The 21,631-nt window shown below is 40.6% G+C and overlaps 2 protein-coding genes across 2 annotated transcripts; both read left to right on the plus strand.

The window, feature by feature from the left end:
- Positions 1 to 623: 623 nt before the first annotated feature.
- Positions 624 to 15,332, plus strand: NUDC (nuclear distribution C, dynein complex regulator). Its single transcript, XM_014076507.2, has 9 exons — positions 624 to 824; positions 5,892 to 5,969; positions 7,827 to 8,030; positions 8,239 to 8,316; positions 8,697 to 8,810; positions 9,544 to 9,738; positions 9,983 to 10,066; positions 11,195 to 11,313; positions 13,958 to 15,332. Exons 1-9 carry the CDS (start codon positions 729 to 731, stop codon positions 14,007 to 14,009), a joined length of 1,020 nt encoding a protein of 339 aa, XP_013931982.2. The 5' UTR covers positions 624 to 728; the 3' UTR covers positions 14,010 to 15,332.
- Positions 15,333 to 17,142: 1,810 nt separating this feature from the next.
- Positions 17,143 to 19,985, plus strand: NR0B2 (nuclear receptor subfamily 0 group B member 2). The gene is made up of 2 exons (XM_014076502.2): positions 17,143 to 17,815; positions 18,695 to 19,985. The coding sequence occupies exons 1-2, from the start codon at positions 17,293 to 17,295 to the stop codon at positions 18,934 to 18,936; spliced, it is 765 nt and encodes a 254-aa protein (XP_013931977.1). The 5' UTR covers positions 17,143 to 17,292; the 3' UTR covers positions 18,937 to 19,985.
- The last annotated feature ends 1,646 nt before the right edge of the window (positions 19,986 to 21,631 follow it).

A 21,631-nucleotide genomic window follows, 5' to 3' on the forward strand; every position in this document is an offset into this window, starting at 1 on the left:
GAAGAGTATGTGGAAACTTCAGCTGGTGCAAAATACAGTGGTGTGGGCAGTCACATGTGTGATTTTAGAATAATACACCTCTGCAAGATTATGGGTTCGTTCGGCCAGTTTATTTTTGTGGGTGGATGGACACCCAATTTAAAACCAAGAAATAACAATATTGAAGGGTGCTCTACAATAAAAAGCATTGAATATTTATTTAAAATGTTAAAGATTAAATAATATAAAATATTAAAACGCTAAGTGAGAACATTAGAGATTACAAATAATGGACTCCCATCGACTAATCATTTTACAGAGATGTTGGTGGCGGGGAGTCTAACATGAAGAAAAGAAGCGGGGAATAAAAGCTATAAATTCAAAGCTTCAGTCAGGTCTTTTCTGACGTTTTATTGCAAACGACCAAAGCATCCTCTTCGCACCGAACGTGTGTTGTGGAATTTCCCATCATGCCCCCCCATCAGAGGCGGTAACCGTAGCAACCGACGCCAAACACGGGGGGGCGGGCTAACGGACCGTCTTTTGACTTCCTCTCGTCGCCGATTGAAAGAGCCGGCTGCCAATCAAAGACGGCGAGTTCGACGGTTGGCCAAAAGCTTTCCGGAACGGGTTAGTCAGAATGCGCTTCTCTTTTCCGTTTCCGGTCGCCTTCGTAGGAGTGCGTTCTGAGGCGAGCCGAGCGGCCCTGAAAAGGAAAGGGAGCATCTCAGTCGAGCGATCCCGGCGTCATGGGGGCCAGCGGGGAAGAGGCTGCCGACCACGAGGAGCGATTCGATGGCATGTTGCTCGCCATGGCCCAGCAGCACCAGGGCGGCGTGCGTGAGGTAAAATGGAGGGGAGGAGCGGGCGGTCCTTCTTCCCTTCCATTTTGGAGCCCCTCCGCCTCGGAGTTCTTTTCTTCCCTCGCGGAATCACAGCGGGGGAGAGATGGTGGCTGTCCCCCTTGGGAATCCCCCGGAGCATCTCACATGAGGAGAGGGAGACGGTTGGTCTGAGGCGGCATCAATTGCAGGCCTGTCCTCTTCTTCGGCGAAATTAACGCTCAGACGAGCCCAATAAACGTCCCGTCCCACCCCCAATTCACCAAGACAAAGTTCCGTATGAAATCCCCGAAGCGGTTTTTAAAAACGTAGAACTTGTATCTCTGTTTCGGGGAAAGGCGAAGAAGGTGAGGCTGTTATCTGAGTCTATATGGGATGATGTTGAACGGTAGCATCTGGAAAGGATTAAGTAATATAAAATAATACATTTTGTGTTTGTGTGTATGAATATATATGTATATATTTGAATCTCTATATATATATGTATGTGTGTGTGTCTGTATATATATGTATGTGTATATGTATGTATGTGTGTATATATATATATATATATGTATGTATGTATGTATGTATGTATGTATGTATGTATGTATGTATGTGTATATATGTATGTATGTATGTGTATGTATATGTATACAATACAAAACAATACAATACAATAGCAGAGTTGGAAGGGACCTTGGAGGTCTTCTAGTCCAACCCCCTGCCTAGGTTTCAGACAAATGGCTGTCCAACATCTTCTTAAAGACTTCCAGTGTTGAAGCATTCACAACTTCTGGAGGCAAGCTGTTCCACTGATTAATTGTTCTAACTGTCAGGAAATTCCTCCTCAGTTCTAAGTTGCTTCTCTCCTTGATTAGTTTCCACCCATTGCTTCTTGTTCTACTCTCAGGTGCCTTGGAGAATAGCTTGACTCGCTCTTCTTTGTGGCAACCCCTGAGATAATTGGAACACTGCTATCATGTCTCCCCTTGTCCTTCTTTTCATTAAACTAGACATACCCAGTTCCTGCAACCGTTCTTCATATGTTTTAGCCTCCAGTCCCCTAATCGTCTTTGTTGCTCTTCTCTGCACTCTTTCTATAGTCTCCACATCTTTTCTACATTGTGGCGACCAAAACTGAATGCAGCATTCCAAAAGTGGCCTTACCAAGGCATTATAAAGTGGTATTAACACTTTACGTGATCTTGATTCTATCCCTCTGTTTATGTAGCCCTTATGTTTGTTTGTGTGTGTGTGTATACATATATACATACGCACATACACACACACACCATCTGGAAAGGACTAGAATTAAAAATAAAAACAATGTTGGGATAAAAAGTGCTACTTTTTAGTTGTGCTACTAGATGTTTTGTTGTGATTTAGTGGTTCCCATGGCATTTTAAGACTGGCACAGTTTCTCCTATGATGAGTGGCCACTGTAATACTAATGCCTTCCAGAAAATATCCCTGATGAATGATCTCTTTGACAGTCTGTATCTTGGCTACCAGTAATCTGCAGCTCTTTTTTATTCTGGACTAGTTATAGCCCAAATGGCCATATTGTATAGTGGTTCATAGTTGTACAATACTGCTATTCAGAGCCTCCAGTTGAAAATGAAAGAACTGGATCTCTGTAGAATAGGAATAGAATTCTTTACTGGCCAAGTATGATTGGACACACAAGGAAATTGTCTTTGGTGCATATGCTCTCTGTGTACATAAAAGAAAAAATACATTCGTCATGAATCATATGGTACAACACAAGAAAATCATAGGGTACAAATAAGCAATCAGATCATACTAGTAAACCATCAATATAAATGGTAAGGATACAAGCAACAAAGTTACAGTCATACAGTCATAAGTGGAGGAGATGGGTGATGGGAACAAGAAGATTAATAGTAATAGTAATGCAGACTTAATAAATACAGTCCAGAGATGGAATTTATGAACCAAGCTATGCTGTGGCTTGCTTAATGGTGGCTTATTGAAAGGGTCAAAACAAACACAGCGGGCCATTGAGCAATGGCTTGTTTCTTGGTATGAATCTGCATTCTTTGCTTGCAATTTGTATTATACCCACTGAACCTTTTTGGTTATTTTTTTGTAATGCAGATTGGAATTTGCATTTAATTTATTCTGTGTTTGTGTACTGCAGAGGTCATTGGGAACCCTCATGATTTACTGGTGAAAGTGTTGAACATAGAATGGGAGATGCACGTTCAAATCCATCCTTAGGCATGGAAGCTCAGTGAGTGACCTCAGACCAGTCATATATCCTCAACCTACCTCACAATTTGGGAGAATGGGATTAAATGAAGTACACCTCCTGAGTGAAAGGCAAAATACAAATTTAACAAATATAACACAACTCTCCATTGGCTTTTAGATGTATCTGCCATCCTTCCAATAAAGTGTCATGGGCCATGTGAGAATAATGGGAATAGCAGTTCAACATTTGAAGTATATCCCTTTAAAAACTCTACTGTTATTTATTTCCTAATCTCTTTGCTGTTGATATTTTGGTGTCACTGAGTATGTTTCTGTGCTACTCAATTCCTAAAAGATCTGCCTACAGCTTGCCTACTGTAAAAGTATAACAGCACAATGATCATCACAGTGTAATGAAAGAAAAAATCAATTGACTATATTCCACCCAGTGAAGGTAAACTGTTCTAATATGTATACACACAAATACTTGTTCTTATATACCTTATATCCCCGGGATGGCGAACCTCTGGCACACGTGCCACAGGTGGAACACAGAGCCATTTGTAAGGGCACGCAATGCATTGCCCTGTCAGCTGGCCAGCAGGCATGTGTGTACTGGCCATATGACTTTAGCCTTTTTTTAAAGGCCATTTTTCGCCCTCCCCAGGCTCCTATAAAGCCTCTGAAGCCTGGGAAGGGCAAAAAAAGCATGCAAAAAATGGGGGTTCACGCCTGCCATGCGTGCATGCACGCTGGTGTTCGCACATTGCATTTTGGGTACAGCACGCCCACACATGACCCCCCTGCGCTCCCGCCGCTTTTGGCATGCAAGCCAAAAAGGTTCGCCATCTCTGATATATCCCATACTTGTGGATGTATAATTCATATAACTGAGCAGAGGTGGCACAGTGGTGAGAGTGCAGTATTGCAGGCCACTTCAGCTGACTGCTATCTGCAGTTCGGCAGTTCAAATCTCACCAGCTCAAGGTTGACTCAGCCTTCCATCCTTCCGAGGTGGGTGAAATGAGGACCCAGACTGTGGGGGCAATATGCTGACTCTGTAAACCGCTTAGAGAGGGCTGAAAGCCCTATGAAGCGGTATATAAGTCTAACTGCTATTGCTATATACATTCCACAGCGAGAGAGACTTTATGATGGATTCATACGTTGAACAAAATAAATTAATTGAACATTTAGAGTGGGAAAAAATAATTTTGTCAATATTTTTTATTTTTCAGCAGTAATATAATAGATTCCAGCTAAAGTCTTCTGGCACCTATTGCATATAGTGGAATAGGCATGAATTCTATAAAATTTGTCAAGGAAATCTTAAAAGAGAATGTGTTATTGCCTAGCACGTGGGGAACTTCCCTAGGATTTGCATTTAACCTTAATTAATTAATTATTAAAGGAAATGCCACTTCATGCAGTCATAATGCTATAGAATATCCCACTGCTGAACTTCTAGATAATTTCTAAAAGGCCTGAGGTTAATATAACAATAAAAAGTTGGCCAGTGGCAGACATGAAATTTCTTACAGATTTATAAATTATAATAGTAGAAAATTCAGTTCAGAAAGGCTTTACAAAGTCCTTTCCTATTGACTTGGTTCCCCTTACCAGTGGAAGCAGGTTAATTAACCAGGAGATGAAAATCTAGAAATGGCTACACTTAAACAGTGAAGTCATCTACCAGGTAGAATAGTGAGTCTACCAGATGGAAACCCATGCTTGTTCTGACAGACCAGTTGATCCTTTAAGCTGTTGGCTTTATTTGAAAAGGTGTAAGAAAAAGTATCATTGGGCACAACTCAGTGGGTTACGGTACCTGGTGCCGGGAGCACCAGGTATCATTGTGGTACGGTGCTCCGGAGCGCCCGCCCGCGCTCCTTACCGGTATTTGAGGTTTTCGGGGCTTCTGCACACGGAGCATATGGTATTGCGGGCAATAAGTACACATGCGTGCACTGCGCGCATTCATGTGGTAGACACCTGGTGCCATTGCACCGTACTGGTTGCACCGAATCCGGAACTCATCACTGGCACAACTGCATTAAAAACTCAATCGGGGATCCATTATTGAGATAGCTTGTTCAGAACATTAACAAGCTATCTCAATAATGATCTACATTATTGTCTACATTAAGGTGGACTACTGTAGTAAAAAAGTTTTCAGGATGATGTTAAAAGTTTTGGCTGGTCAAACTTCCTTGAATGGATATTTGTTCTAAAATAATTGAGTTTGGAGTAGTTTATTAAAGGTTGTATCCTGGGGGAGCAGACGAATCACTAGTATTACCAAAATAGCATTGCTTATGTTATCTAGTCCAGTGTTTTTCAACCACTGTGCCGCAGCACACTAGTGTGCCGTGACATAGTGTAAGGTGTGCCGTGGAAAAATTACTTTATATATAGTCAATATAGGCACAGAGTTAAATTTTTTTAACATTTTCTAATGGTGGTGTGCCTCGTGATTTTTTTCATGAAAAAAGTGTGCCTTTGCACAAAAAAGGTTGAAAAACACTGATCTAGTCTATAATATTTATATCCTGCCTTTACTTTTGTACAACTCAGGGCAGGATATATAATGCTTCTACCTCCTATTTTTCCCCAGCACAACCCTGTGAGGTGGGCTAAGTTGAGAAAGACTGTCTAGTCCGAAGTCACATAGTCAGTTTTCCTACCTAAGGGAGGACTAAAACTCAATGTCTCCCCAATTTTGACTCCAACACCTTAACCAGTACACTAAACAGGCTCTGCAGAAGCAACCTGGGTAGGTGGGTCACTTCTATATATTTTTTATGTAAAAATATGTTCATGTAGGTTGAAATGTGAACTGCTTATCCTTTATTATGGTACTTTCATTTCTTACAGCTTGTGAATACCTTTTTCAGTTTCCTGAGACGCAAAACTGATTTCTTTGTGGGGGGAGAAGAAGGTGCTGCTGAGAAGGTATATGATTCAGTTTATAAAGTTCTCTTTAAGGAAGATTGAAATCTTTCCCACAGTGTTCTTTTAAATCTCCCATTTTTCTTTGATTTTGTTATATTGCAATTCCATCCCACTCAGTTGCTGGCTCTGGAAAAAAATTGGAGAGGCCACATTATCTAATGTCTGACCTTAATTGAGCAGGTTTATTTCAGAGTATGACAATAACGGATGGTTTGGGTTATTTTGTTTGGTTAAGCTTTGGCTGGTTGAAAAGCTAGCATGTCAAAAAATGTATTGGTCTGACTCAGACACCCGAGGATCAATAATACCAGTTTATTTTATTTGTTCTCTCCTGGAAAGTACTAAGTCCACTTCTTCAACAGTGGTTTGTTCCCAAAGAGCAGAATTTCTCTAACCCGATTTTGTGAAATGTTCTACATGATCCACTCTATTCCAAATCACTCTCTGTTTCACTGATGCGGCAGTATGACAAATCATTTTTTATTTTAACAAGCCTTCCATAAGTGTTCCAAACTATGTTTTGTGAACTTTTGAGGGGAGGGAATGAATAATTTGTAATCCATTCAGTATGTGTGAGCAGTTTAATTAGTACATTTAATTTATGAAACTATTTAGATTTTAAAAATATACTCAAGAAATTTTATATATTTCTTTTAAACGTTATAATTACTTACAAAGCCTTTCAAAAGTGGCTGTCACATCCCTGAAGGATGTACAGTGTTGACTCAAACCTTTTCTGTTTCTAATGGTGATAGTATAGGAAATTGGAAAGTAATACTTACGGGGATGTGTGTGTGTGTGTATGTGTATGTATGTATGTATGTATGTATATAATTTAAATCTTGTGGAATTAAGTAAACCTATAGGTAACCTAGTACAGCAGAAGTTAGGGAACAGAGTATACTTCCTCTATGGTGGTGCAATAGAAAAAGTATCTAGAACAGTACTGTTTAAAATCTGTTTGCTCCTTAAATTAGTAAAATGAGCATTCCATGAAAGGAACAAAATCACTAGAATTTAAACTCAGATTTGTTAAATGAGGAAGCCAGCAATTACTAAGCTTTTATATAAAGACTAAAATATCCAGTTGTTCACCACTTAAAGAGCCTGTTTCTTCTGCCCCTTTTTTCAAATTCGCAGCCGTAGACAAGGTCAGAAGTTGGCATGCGTCTCCAACATGTCACCATCCAAAGGGCAAAATAGATTATACGTTACCAATTTCAGCACTTCTGTTCACGACCCTTGGCTGCTGCAGTAGCCATGAAGGTCACTCATCATTGGGAACCCTTGAAATTAAGCCAGTTATGCAGTCAAATGATTGTGTCACCACTTGGAGTAAATACACTGTAGCCCTGACCCTCAGGACTTGTCTAAATTGTGGACAAAGGCTATTCTTTCCTACTGCAGATTCTTTGGAAAGGAGCGGATCAGTTTTATTATTCTAAAAAACTTTCAACAACTATACGTTTCCTGATACAGTCCTTTTTGGAGTAGAAACAAAATATTTAGGAGTAGTGAGTGTGACTCTTTGCCTTAAATAAACTTTACAGGTCTGACACTCTTAGCTCCCTGTAAAAACAAATTGGTGAGTGGGAGAGAATAGTTTTACAATGTGGGCTACAGTTTTAACTTTTTAAGTCTCAATCCTGATTTCCCTCATTGGAGGAATTTGGGGGCTGGGAGCAGTCCTGAATATTCTATCTTTTGAAAAAGATCCTCCATTTGTTTTTTATCTCTACCAAGAAAACTGCATGAATGCAGTCCCAGCTATAGAGCTTGAATTGAGATCATTTTTACTGCTTGTGTAATTGAGAACGGTCATGCCCATTACATTACTTTTCTATTCTCTCACCTCAGTTAATCACAGAGACTTTCAGTCGCCACAACAAACTTGCTCTAAAAGCCCAGAAAGAGAAGAAAGCTCGTCAAGAAGCAGAACAGCGGGAAAAAGCAGAACGAGCCGCCAAACTTGCCAAAGAAACTAAACAGGAAGACAGTGAGCCAAGGATTAAGGAGCTGACTGATGAGGAGGCAGAAAGATTGCAACTGGAAATAGACCAGGTATGAATCTGCTTCCCTCTATTGGTGGGGCATAATACAACAATGGTATATATAGAAAATCCCCTTTTTAATTTTTATGTGGCCCATTCAGTGCTATCATTTGTATCGGATGTGAGTGATGAAATGGGATTACTGCTATCGCTAAGATGCTTCAATGTGCATATCACAAATAAAACAGGCTTATAGAGGTGATACTCTTTTGAAACAGAACAAAGAGAAGAAAGAAAATGATGCACCAGTCAAGTCTTCTGAAAAACAAGTGGAATCTTCTGAATCCAGCAAGCAAGTAATGTCTTTTTCAAGATTTTAGCTGCTGGCACAAAAGACAATTGCTGATCTGTTTTCTATATTATTGCTTTAAGATGGTTGAAAATAAGGAAGGTGTTATCCAGAATACTGTAACTAGAACATAAATTCTAGCATTTATTCAGGTATATGCCAGAGGACACCCCACCCCCCACCTTATCCCAAGATTGGATTTGGGCAAAAGGACCTTTGTGGTGTTTTTTTTAAACCTGTCTTAAGCAGAAAAGACTTTGAAGAAAGTTGTACCCATATATGTAGAATAGCTGAATTGCCATCTCTATAAATAATGCAGTAAACAGAAAATACCAATCATTAAAAAGTTCTGAAAAGTATTTTATGTACATTCCTATGTTATATAAGGATACCGATGAAGAAGAGGAAGATGAGAAGGACAAAGGCAAACTTAAGCCAAACTCTGGAAATGGAGCAGACCTGCCAAACTACAGGTGGACACAAACTCTTTCTGAACTGGATGTAAGTTGTAGATTTTGAAGAACATGCTAAGTTTTACATAATAGTCTCTGATTTTTATGAGGAAAATGAATCAGTGAAATATTTAATTGTGATTCATAAGTCTCTTTTGGATAATAAAGGGGAAAAAATCTGACTGTGGGAATCTACGAATTAATGAATAGCTGCTTCACTTTCTTTTAGAATTGGCCATAGAATATTATTCTGTGTCAGGAATAGAAGAGTAAGCAGAACTGTAATGAAATAGACTGTTATAAGTGTAGCTAAGAACCACAAAGATGGTGAGGAGTTTGCTATCAATGAAAAAGTTCAATAACTGAGTATGTTTAGGCTAAAGAAGAGAAGGCTAAGGAGACTTAAGGTAGTAGTTTTCTAGTACTTAAAGGGCTGTCACAGGGAAGGATCCTCTTACACTTGAGGGTAGGACAAGAACCAGGGGGTGGCAGCTTTACAGAGCAATATTGAAACTTGAAATAAGGAGGAATTCCCTGAACACAAGAAGTAATTTACAGTGGAACAGTTTGTCTCGTGAATCATGGGTGCTTCATCATTGGAAGTATTCAGATAAAGCCATTTATCTGCATTGGTTTGAGGATTCTTGTCCTTGGCAAGAGGGTAAATAGAAGACTTCCAAGGTCCCTTGCAATCCTAGGATTCTATTAATGGTGATGTTTATGTCTTCCCTGCTTGAGGTTTTCATGAAGAATTCACTGTTCTCTTTTCCTGTTTTCTCTAGTTGGCCATCCCATTCAATGTGAGCTTCAAACTGAAGGGAAAAGATATGGTGGTTGATATACAGAGGCGTCATCTGAAGGTGGGCTTAAAGGGCCACCCCCCCATGATTGATGGAGACCTATGCAATGAGGTGAAGGTGGAGGAGAGCTCATGGCTGATTGAGGATGGGAAAATAGTCACAGTGCACTTGGAAAAGGTACAAAGCAAATGTTTCTGGGTGTTAGTTAAATGATGATTTTGCAAGACTTCTCATATAAGGTGATTGCTTTATATTTAATACTTGTTAACCCCAAACAATATGCATGCAGTAATATTGTGATGAGACAGAAGAATATGATGCATCAGGATACATAAATCACAAAAGTTACGTTCTTATTGCATATGCCACATCCAAAGAAGCTGATATATTCTACATAATAATATTTCTCTTTTCACTGTAGATCAACAAGATGGAATGGTGGAACAAGTTAGTCCAAACAGACCCAGAGATTAACACCAAGAAAATTAACCCTGAGAATTCAAAAGTGAGTGATTCTTTGGTCAGGTTTTGTTTTAACTCAAGAGTGTTGCTCGACCATTTGTGGCCCATATTTCACTTCTGGGTTGGATTGGTGACCTTGGTGGATGTGGGTGTGACCCAGGCAGGCACGCTCTTCACATACACACAAATTATCAGGGATTATTGCATGGCCGAATGTTTTAACTCTGCGAACACCACCCCACCCCCTGTGATTGCCACTGGAAGTAAGGAGTCATTCTAGCTGCTAATATGAACAAGGGTAGAGCAGATCCCTGCTGCTCACCTGCAACTTGGTATGGGTTAAAGTGGGTCAACACCCACAATTCAGAGAGGAGACAACCATGCACTGTCTTTATCCTCCTGTGATAGAGAAAGATTAGAGTCATTGAATTTCACAGACTGTTGAAATGTTTATTGTTAGCAGCACGATGGAATCCGTTACTTTATTGAATTGTAACCATAGTCTGTTTCAACAAATGGCAGCATCTGACTGACCGTCCCAGGCAGGATTCCTTTTTGTTAGCTCTTTGAAGTAGATCAGGGCAAGGGGAAAAAAACAACTGTGGAGATTCCATGAATTTTATGCTATTGTAAGGTTTATTAACAGTTTGAAAGCCAATATAACAGCTTAACAGTTCACTCATATCTTTTTCAAGGTCAGCTCTTAATTCCTTTACAGCTAGTACTTAGATGTAAAACCTTTCCAGGGTGTAGTTTCCAAACACCCAAGAAGAAAGGAGCGGCAAACTGTTTTTTTTTTTAAATAAAAAAACCTACTGTATAATCTAATGTGTATTTTCCTAAGCAAGTCAGTTTCTTTTTTACATGCTGCTCCTGGCGAGCAAAGACTTCCTCCTTCAAACATTTAGATAAGTTTCAACGGCTGTCTCTCTGGAGCTCTTGTTCAAGGCCTTGAAGAGCTGCAGCTGCTGCTGCTGCTGAATATACAGCCGTGAAAACCAGAAGACAGTTTTGGTGGTTGTGGGACCAAAGGGGGGGGGGTGGAATCAGCCTTTCCTTGCTATGTATACAAGTGTTATTAATTTGGCTTTATTAACTGGTATCTAGAAAGTGAGCGACAAATGTATAAATTAATATGAATTTCTCTGATACATTTCTCTCAATTTCCAAGTTATCAGACTTAGATAGTGAAACACGCAGCATGGTTGAGAAAATGATGTATGATCAGCGACAGAAATCAATGGGGCTTCCGACATCGGACGAGCAGAAGAAGCAGGACATACTGAAAAAGTGAGTAAGGCCAGTTTTACACTGTGAAGAAGGGAGCATCAACTTATTTTCCAGGCTTGCCCTCTAATGGGAGGAAGGGGCTACGGCATTAATAGAGACAGCCAAACAAGTAAGTGCTGTGTAGAGACTACGAAGCCAGGCAGTACCATCTCGGCCTGAACTATGACGTGGTGTCTCTGCCTCTAATCTCCATGTGCCTCCAAGTCAGATAACACACCGCTCACTAGACAATCATGCATTTTATTGTTTTATTGCCCTGCTTGTCAGAGATCTCAGTAGAAGCTTCTGTGAGTAATTCCCCTGTTAAGGCCAGATAGGGTGATGTGCATCAAGTTGCAAGCGGGGTAATTAAAGGTCAAACACTTTTCATCAATCATTCTAAATAGCTCAAGCAGAGAAAAGGGATAAAGCCAGAAGTGGGGGCAATTTCTGTCTCTTTCCCTGGCTAATCTCCATAGGCACAGTGTCACAGCTTGGATACCTTTTTCTAGTATCAGTAGTGGCGTATTCAAACAAGCAATGCTTTTCGGAAAATGTATAATTTTTGTTCTGGATGTTGCACTGCAGTTTAGCCCTTTCAGTCCACCAAGTTACGAGCTGTTTGCCTTCCACCTCCTTCCAAGCTCTCCACTGTGTCTCTTCTTTGGGTCTTAGTTCTTCCACTATGTGTGATATCATTAAGGGTGTTCTTAGTTAATAATTCAGCTATTTTACAGATTGGCTCATTAAGAAGTCTTGGAAAAGTGCCATTCGGCCCCAACGATATTCTTAATTTGTCTGTTAGCTCTAAAACTTTACCCTTTGCCCTTCTGCTGGGTAACGTTTTCAGATAGTGTGGAAAAGTGACCCCATGAAGTAGTCACAGTGTCCTCCCCCAGTAGGTTGGCTAAATAACATATCAGTAAATAAAACAATTTGGAGGTGGGGAGGGGGGAAATGGTGTGCTTTCAGGTGATCTTAGTAAGTGCTCTGAGCTTAGTAAGTTAGAGTCAGTTTTGTGAATAACTCTGTGCCCCTGTTTCTATGTATTTCAGTGGAGCAAGTTAGGGGGCAAAAGCCTTCCATATCTTTCTATAAAATGGGAGCTTTAGCCTGATCTTACATAAATGTAATTGGATGAACTCCACCAATTACATAGACTTCAAGAATGTAAAATAGCTTGAAACTAATAGGTAAAGGTTCCCCCTCGCACATATGTGCTAGTCGTTCTCGACCCTAGGGGGCAGTGCTCATTTCCATCTCAAAGCCGAAGAGCCAGTGCTGTCCGAAGATGTCTCCGTGGTCATGTGGCCAACATGACTAAATGCCAAAGGCGCACGGAGCTCTGTTACCTTCTCACCAAAGGTGGTCCCTATTTTTCTACTTGTATTGTTACATGCTTTCGAACTGCTAGGTTGGCAGAAGCAGGGACAAGTAACAGGAGCTCACTCTGTTGGGTGGCACTAGGGATTCCAACTGCTGAACTCCGACCTTCTGATCAACAAGCTCAGCATCTTAGCCACTGAGCCACCACATTCCTTGAAAATAATTCTAAGTACTAAACATGATCTGATTCTGCTAACTGGCATTTGGTGAGACAATTGTAATGGGAAAAGGATGTCAGAAGTGCTATTTCTGAACAGTATGATTTCCAAAACCTCTAGTAAGAAATATCCCATTCAAGCGATGCACAAACAAGAATATTTGCTTGCATTGGAAAATTCGTATTTGACCTAGAGCTAATCGTTCCTAAGGGCAATATCTGATTGATTTGTCATTGCCATTTTACAACTGTTGGGTTCCATAATGGAACAGTTTTACTGATAATGTGAAGAACAGAGCTGATGTGATTCTACATAAGTCATAGCCAGTAATGTCACAGTGATAGCTTATAAATTTGTTACCTAACAAAATGGGAGTTTCTGTATTTTACTATTCTATAATGTTATATTATTATAAATAATAATTGGATTATTTATTATTGCTTTTACATGGACTGTTCACTCCCCATTTTTTGAAATGCACATTGCTTCCGGAGACCAGTGTTTGATTGAAGAAAGAGAGAGAGAAGAAAGGAAAGAAAGAAAGAAAGAAAGAAAGAAAAGAAAAAGAAAGAAAGAAAGAAAGAAAGAAAGAAAGAAAGAAAATAAATAAATTGTGGCTGAAATTGGATTAATAAGGGAAACTGGATTCCCTTATTACCTAATGATGTTTTGGGCATTATCCTTCTAAGGCAGGGCTATCAAACTCCCAGCTCACAGGCCGGATGCATCACATGCTGGCCACGCCTATGCCCTGTTTAGCGAAGGGAGAAAAGTCCTGATATGTTACGTGACGACGCTATGAGTTTGACACTCCTGTTCTAAGGCAGGGGTCTCCAACTTGGTAACTTTGGCGGACTTCAACTCCCAGAATTCCCCAGCCAGCAAAGCTGGGAGTTGAAATCTGCCAGGCTTAAAGTTGCCAGGGTTGGAGATCCCTGTTCTAAGTATCTTTTCTGAGACCTTGTTTTATATACAGCAGCCAAACTGTCTAACATCAACAATTAGAAACTTTTTCTTTCCAATTTGGGGGATGGGGGGGGGAAGGGAACTGTGGCTGAGGAACATAAATGCTGGTATTCTTTATCCCTGTCAACTAATACTCCTTTCTCTCCCTTTTGCAGGTTCATGGAACAGCATCCTGAAATGGATTTTTCAAAAGCAAAATTCAATTAATACAATTACCCCTATTTTTTCCTCCTTTCCTGACAAACGTTCAAATTTTAAAGAGCAAGAAATACCTTTTGGATGATGCATACACTCACATCACTCCCATTTTGGGATTAAAAAATACCATAGTTGTACTCCATATAGAATACTGCTTAGACTTCTGGATTTTCAGCATCAGTGATCAGAAGCCTGTTCTTCACCTTTCTAAGGCAATATTTTAGGGAGATGAAGGATTGAAATAATTGGGAACTGCATTACACAATAATTGCTTTCCATTGGGTTTCTCTTAGCTTTGAAAAATATGGGAAGGTATCATTTAATTTTTTTTTAAATTTTGAGTTGATATTCACCCTTGATCATACTCTTGCTCCTAAATAAAGAGCTGGAAGGCTACCTTCAAAATAACGTCACTCTTTTGTTTCAAAAACCAAGGAACCATTACAGATATAACTCCGTATAACAACCAGGAACGGCTTCAAAATCAATCAAAGCACTGACAATCTTAAAAATCTTTGGCATGTTCCCTTTGAGCCATTACTCCAAGGTGTAGCACTGCAAGAATGTATATTCTGGATATATACAGGTTGCTACTTAGAGGTTACAGTGAGGAGCAGCTTCCATCACAGATCCATGCATCTGACATTCGTTACTATTTATTGCTTCCAGAGTTAACACGGCAGTCATAAGTAGTGAAACCTGGAGTACATTCATTCAGGATTTGGGACAGATTGCAAGAATGCTAAGATCTTTAATAATGTGATACACTGGTCTTATTTTATGTTATTGTCCTTCACTGTTTCCCCAAGTCATTTTGTAACTTATCTCAGAGCTTTGATGAGAATAGACTCCAAGGTTTAGGAAGCTACAAAACGCTTCATTGTTCCTGTTGCAATATTGAAGTTGGGGAGTTTCAAATCCAGTCCGCATCCAAGGGAAATTAGGATGTGGCTATTATATCCCTGATTCCACCAGGGAATCTAAGGAGTTGTGCTCATCTTAAGCCAATCTCCTGAATTGTGTTGCTATGAGAAAATGAGATGCCAACAATAACTGAGGCTATTCTGCTATTAAAGGGAACAAAATGAAGAAGCAGATCTCGCTTCCTGAAAATGAACTGTCTACCTTGTCAAATCTGTTTTTCCCCCCAGAATTGAACATGTCAGTCAAGAACATTTTGTTCTGTTTTGTTGCTTTCAGATAGCTCATATTTTGCATGCACGATTAAAAAGGTGGTGCTTTCACGCGTTTTCAAACTCATGATTATCAGGGTATCCAGAAGCAAGCTATCCAAGATGATTAGCAGCTCTAAATAAACTCCCTTGTACCTTTCTGCTCTCTCCAGTTAATTTGTTTGTCTGTGTTTTGACTGCACTGAAGAAAATGAACAACAATGGAATATAAGGCTACTTCCAGAATGCTAGATAGCCTCCAGCAATGTGTATATAAATTGGAGGAGGGGTGTATACTTTGGGTTTCCCACAGTAATGTCTTTTGGATGTTTCGGGAGTAGAGATCTCAGCATTTCAAGCCTCCGTGGCTGGGAGTTCTGAACCTTGCAGTTGTACCACATCTAGAGGAGTGAAAACATCTGGAAAAAATAGTCGATTTCCATCAGTTCTGGATTGCCAGATGCATCAAGTATTTTAGTGTTTCTTCCCTGCCAGAAACTACATGTTGTTACTTCCTTCTCAGACTCTGCAGACCAATGACCCAAGGGGGAAAATGGGCTTAATTCATTGGCATGTCAACTGAGGTAGTCTGCATGCTCCAAATCCCCCCTTTCTCTTGAATCTGGGTTGCTAGAGGTAAAGGTTCCCCTTGCACATAAGTGCTAGTCATTCCTGACTCTAGGGGGCGGTGCTCACCTCTTTCAATTCCGAAGACATCTCCGTGGTCATATGGCTGGCATGAGTAAACACCTAAGGTGCACCAAAGGTGGTTCCCATTTTTCTTACTTGCATTTTTATGTGATTTTGAACTGCTATGTTGGCAGAAGCTGGGACAAGTAACGGGAGCTCGCTCCGTTATGCGACACTAGGGATTTGAACTGCCGACCTTTCTGATCGACAAGCTCAGCGTCTTAGCCACTGCATGACACAGCCTTATTTTCTGCCATAGGGCAATAATGGTGTTAATTGCCTCTGCACACTTGCATTCTTGTCACTCTGTTGGACTTTTGACCACCATAGCCAGCTTTCCCAAACATGGTCCTGTGTATAAATGGTACTTGTAGAAAAATAGTTTGTGGAGTATTTGATTCTCCTATGGAAGCTTCGTCCACTTGTTGGATGTCTTCCAAGGGAACCCACAAAAAAAGGGGGGGAGGGAAAACCTGCCTGTAACTTTGTCTTCCCTCCACCCAATTAAATTTGGAAGTACCATCATTGAGAAAGCATAAGTAAGGCTTCAACAAATTGGCAACTAGCAATAGCAGTTAGACTTATATACCGCTTCATAGGGCTTTCAGCCCTCTCTAAGCAGTTTACAGAGTCAGCGTATTGCCCCCAACAATCCTGGTCCCTTACTGCTCTCTGACCTTACTGGAGCCTCTGTTCAATCTGAATTTGTATTAAAAAGAAAAGTAAACATGCTATACATTTTCAGTATCTCTCGGAATAAGACAACTACACCCCACTTTTAGGCGTAGTGAGCCTGCTGGCTCTTTTTTTCATCCCTTGCCTCTCTTCATTATTAGCCAAGCGCAGCTGTCTGAGTTAAACAATCTTTAGATTACATGACTTCCAGGTTGCTTATTCCAAGGCTAAAACTTTATGGACTGTTTGCAAAAGACTCTCTTTGTTGGACTTGGTGTGTGTGTGCGTTATTTGAACTCCTTGGCAGTGACCCCTATCATTTCCTGAAACCTGATTACAGACTGGAGCCTTGGTGCCATGGTACAGGCTGGGTTAATGACTTTGTTTATACTGATACCAGCGATCCCCGTTAAGGGTCCAAGTCTTCTGGCACCTTCATTGAGAAAATAGTCCTCTGAGCCACGTGGAGACCTCACTTCAATTCTAACCAATCAGCCCGAGAGCAGCCCTTGTTTTTCAATGAACTGCTGCTGCTCGTCAACGGGAGGTCAAGGCTGCTGAAGTGGGTGGATTCATTCGCCCATTCAGGAGCCTTATAAGCAGAGATGATAGCAGCCGAGGAGAGGGCGAAAGGAGCCGCAGAGTAAGGAGAGCTGTAGCTGAAGGGGTTGGACGCTTGCCGAAGCAGCAGGCGGGAGAGAGAAGCGCTCGCTTTTGATTGTGCTGAGTGAGGCAGCTTGGCTCTCGCATGAATAATGGAGTGTGGGAAGTGTCCTTGTCATCACGAGAACGGTGGGAATGCCATTCTCTACACCCTGCTAAGTGAGAACCTGACTCACCACAAGGGTAGCCGTGGCTCTTCCCAACAACGCTGCTTGTGCCACAAGCGCCGCACCGTTTGCCTTCAGACCCCACAAGCTACTTGCCAGGCGGCTTCCGGCGTCTTGGTGAAGACCATCAGCTTCATGAAGAACCTGCCTTCTTTCCAGCTCCTGCCTTGGGAAGACCAGCTCTTGCTGCTGGACAGCTGCTGGGCTCCCCTTTTCCTTCTGGGCTTGGTGCAGGAGATGGTGACCTTTGAGGTTACAGAGACCCCCGTGCCCAGCATGCTGGAGAGGATCCTCCTTGACGGCCAGTGCAAGAGACCGGAGTTGCAGCGGGTGCAGCCCACCCTGGCCAGCGTGCAGCGCCTCCAGTGCTGCTTAAACTCTTTCTGGAGTCTAGACTTGAGTCCTAAAGAATACGCCTATCTGAAAGGCGCAATTCTGTTCAACCCGGGTAAGTGCCGTGTCCCTCCATGCATGGAAGGTCATCAGAGGGCCACATTCCACCCCAATTGCTTTTTTCCCTCATAATTGATGGGAAAACAAGTGATATTCTTCCATAGACTCTCAGGCTTGGCTAGTTTCATTCCTTTTAGTAGTCAAACAAAAAATTAAGAGCATCACTGCTCAAATTATGCTGCTGAGGTTTTTTTTTAATCCAAAGATTAAACTTTATATAACCAAAGCGGCATCAACTATTGCCATTAGAAGAGTAATCCACCTGTTGAGGCTGTTTTGTCATTCAGAGTCACTTTGGATAGTGAGATGGACAGTCTAAATTTAATAAATTATCTGCTATAAAGATACATATCAACATGCACTTTAAAAACACAGAGAAAAACTAAGTATCAACAGGACAAGAATACGTTCACTGATTTGTAAATTAATGAATTTGTGGTGGTGGATCTTTGAGGAAATGGAGCTTTTTATGGACAAAAGCATTAGGTTCTATTAAAATATGTGCAAACTTATAGTAAGGCAAGAACTTAGAGGGATTTTTTTTGTGGATAAAGGAAACTGCTTTTTAATTCTGTGTTCAGCAGTGATAGTATTAAAAAATACTTAATTACATCAGGAATGTCTTTTTATAGGATTGGAAGTTTTTTTATCAAATGAAACAAAGCTGTAGATTTCAGGATAATATCAGCTGCACCTCTCACAGAAGAGGTTCAGGAATGAATAATGAGGAATAAATAATGCAATTGAACACACTCTAATGGGTTAACTTTGCATAATTTAATCTTCTAGCACAGGCAAATGAAGGAAATCAGTTTACCTTTTCAAGGATTCTGTGATTAACTTCAGATTCTCCCCCCCCTCCCCCTCCTTCCAGACATTCCAGGGCTCCGTGCTTCTTTGTACATTGAGAGCCTCCAGCGAGAGGCTCAGCAAGCACTCCAACAAGTCCTAGTGCTTCTCCACTTAGAAGATCAAGGCCGATTTGCCCGAGTCCTGCTGAGCTCCTCCTCCCTGAGATCCATTCCTCCAACTCTCATTACAGATCTTTTCTTCGAACCCATCATTGGAAAGACAGACATTCTTGAGCTTTTAATAGAAATGCTGCTGATGAAATAGTTTTAAGTAAGCTTAAACCATCCTCGTGCTGTTGGGTCAGGCAACTCATACTTGGCTTGGTATTCGATTCCAAGAGAATGCACAATGATTTTTGGAACACCCGACAGACAAAGCACAACATCTTATCAATCACTCTGCAGACAAAGGAGGTGCTCGTGGGTGAACTCGTGTTTTATTCCTGAACAATGCAAGAATGCAACATGCACTCAAGCTCTGTGAAGTATTGCACTTGTAACAAGGTGTTTGGAGCAGGTAATTCCTGAGCTAGCATAGCAACGTTCGTAGCAAACGTATTGCCACCACAAAACTCTGCCAGGTCCTCAGTGTCGTCAGTTGCAGTGATGGAATAAAAGCCCTGACTGAACCAATCTTGTTCAAAGATACCTGCAGCTCCAAAGTGAGGCATACAGTATTGATTTTTTTTTACTTCATTTATATTGGCTTCAGTTTCAAAGTTCAATTTCCAAAGGGATGCCTTGCCTACAGAAAGGCTCCTGGGAACTGCCATTGACTGGGAAATAACCCACAGCTTCCCTTCCAAAATATAACCCCAGAATTTCCTAGTTAAAAAAAAAAAAGAGCCAGGAGATTTTTTCAGAATACAACCAGCCTCTCCCAGTTCCTAAAAAAAGGATATGCATCTAAATGCAACTCATTTTTTCTAAACAATTTTTAAAATAAGAATATTGACCTGCATAATCATACATTCCAATCTTCAAGTGCAAACACTTTGCTTTAAGGTATCCTGACTTTTGTATAGATTTGTGCATTGAGGAAAGCTAAGGTCAGAAAATGTCAATTTCCATTATTCATCATTTTCCTGCTTGAGGAGGGTTTCTTTTCCCCTCCAGCTTGCTTCATGTAGTGTTGCCTAAAGCAGCTGTTTTTCTCCTCTCCAGTTTATAGTGTTGTTCTATGCTGGTTTCTGCCCTTTTTGCACAGATTCCCAATGTTAGTATTTTGTGAGTAGGTGCTTCTCAAGATTTGTATGTAGTAAGAAAGTTAAGTTATTGTTTTTTAAAGAAAAAAATAAAAGCATTTGCAGTTTGTTTTGTGACTATTTATTAATGAATGCTGAAAAGATATATCCATCTATCTCCAATTTCACATGATGATTTCATCCTAAGACAAAATCAAGACATACGTGTCTAGTTCTTGATATCAATGGGCATTATTTCAGTAGTTTTTGAAACTGTTGGAAGAAATATCCATCTGCTTCAGTTCTAAGCCGGGAGAAAGATACTGGAGACAAAATGGAGGCTGGAGGCTGATTGGAAAGATGGTTTAATGTTGAAGCAGAACCACCAAACACATGGTTCTGGGCAGCTGACCACATGGAGTTGAGAGAGAGGGGTTTTTCTCTCTTGAACTTTGCACTTGAGCTGCCTGTTCCTATGCAAGAACATGTATTCTATTGGCTGTTGTCAGGCTCCCATGAGGCCATGTGGGGTCATGTTTGTCTGAGATAAGTTTGGTTGAAGTTTGTTGGTTGATGCAATGTCCCCATTGATTGTGCCATGTGGTGAGCTCTGCTGCTAAATAGGTTAATCTTATTATGTCCTGGAGGGTCATGTCTTAATCCCATCACCCTGGAACTGAAGGTCTTTTGTCTTGTAGATAGGCTGGCCCAGTCCTGCTGGGGCTATTTAAAAAAAAGGGGGTGCTTTCCAAGAGCATGTTTCTCTTTTAGGGAAATATATTCTGCCTTTTAAATATTTCTCAAAATATTTCATTCTTCTAGGAAATGAGTGGTTGCTAGCTTTGTACAAAATGGTTATACAGAAAACAGTTCCTATGATGAGAAGTCAAAGAGTGAGATTCTGCCTACTCTGAAGGAGAGAAGGTTGATGGGAACATAAAAGTAATACTTGACCTGTCATAAGAAGGATAAGATTTTTTCTCTGCTTCCTCAAAGGGCAGGAATATATGGAGGAATGTTAGAAAGCAGTTTGATAATGTACCCTTGAGGTGGTGACCTCTTACTGGCTAGAAGTCTTTCAGGATAGTTGGACATCTTGGGTGGAGAATTTTCTACTTCTAGATTTCTAGAAGTAGAAAAATTAGATATCCAATCCTTCATTATAGGTAGTCCTCAACTTACAGCAGTTCACTTAGTGACCATTTGAAGTTACTATGGCACTGCAAAAAGTGACTTACCACCATTTTTCACATGGCCATTGCAGTATCCTCACAATCATATGAAGTTTGGCAACTTACTTTTATGATGGTTGCAGTGTCCTAGGGTCATGTGATTACCATTTACAACCTTCTGATAAGCAAAGTTAATTGGGAAACCAGATTGATTTAACAATCATATTACCATCACGTTACTACTTTTAACAACTGCAGTGATTCAGTTAACAGCTGGGGCAAGAAAAGTCTTGAAATGAGGCAAAATTCACTTAACAAATGGCTCACTTACCAACAGAATTGTTGAGCTCCATTTGGTTGTAAGGCAACCAAATTGTTAATCTCTAACTATTGCTTGCCTGAATAATTTAACACCCATCTGGCTTTGCAGAAATATGTATCCAAAATAACAGAAGGAGCTCATGTAATGCAAAGTCTAGCCAGGTGCACCTTCTTCTGCCCAGATGCAGCCCCCAATTCTGCACAATAACCAATAGGAATGCACACCTTGCCCAGAAGAGTCCAGAGCCTGAGTGTCTTAATGGTCAAGTAATACATCTCAGTT

This window comes from Thamnophis sirtalis, unplaced genomic scaffold (genome assembly GCF_051295495.1).
Source record: "Thamnophis sirtalis isolate CommonGarterSnake01/CBP01778 unplaced genomic scaffold, rThaSir2_p1.2 scaffold_13, whole genome shotgun sequence".
In the NCBI taxonomy this organism is placed as follows: domain Eukaryota; kingdom Metazoa; phylum Chordata; class Lepidosauria; order Squamata; family Natricidae; genus Thamnophis; species Thamnophis sirtalis.

Excerpts from the sequence above, each read along its gene's own strand:
- NUDC (XM_014076507.2), top strand. The coding sequence starts at position 729 with ATGGGGGCCAGCGGGGAAGAGGCTGCCGACCACGAGGAGCGATTCGAT. Across the intron at positions 825-5,891 it reads ACCAGGGCGGCGTGCGTGAG|CTTGTGAATACCTTTTTCAG; the intron begins GTAAAATGGAGG and ends CATTTCTTACAG. Across the intron at positions 8,811-9,543 it reads AAACTCTTTCTGAACTGGAT|TTGGCCATCCCATTCAATGT; the intron begins GTAAGTTGTAGA and ends TGTTTTCTCTAG.
- NR0B2 (XM_014076502.2), top strand. The coding sequence starts at position 17,293 with ATGGAGTGTGGGAAGTGTCCTTGTCATCACGAGAACGGTGGGAATGCC. Across the intron at positions 17,816-18,694 it reads CGCAATTCTGTTCAACCCGG|ACATTCCAGGGCTCCGTGCT; the intron begins GTAAGTGCCGTG and ends CCCTCCTTCCAG.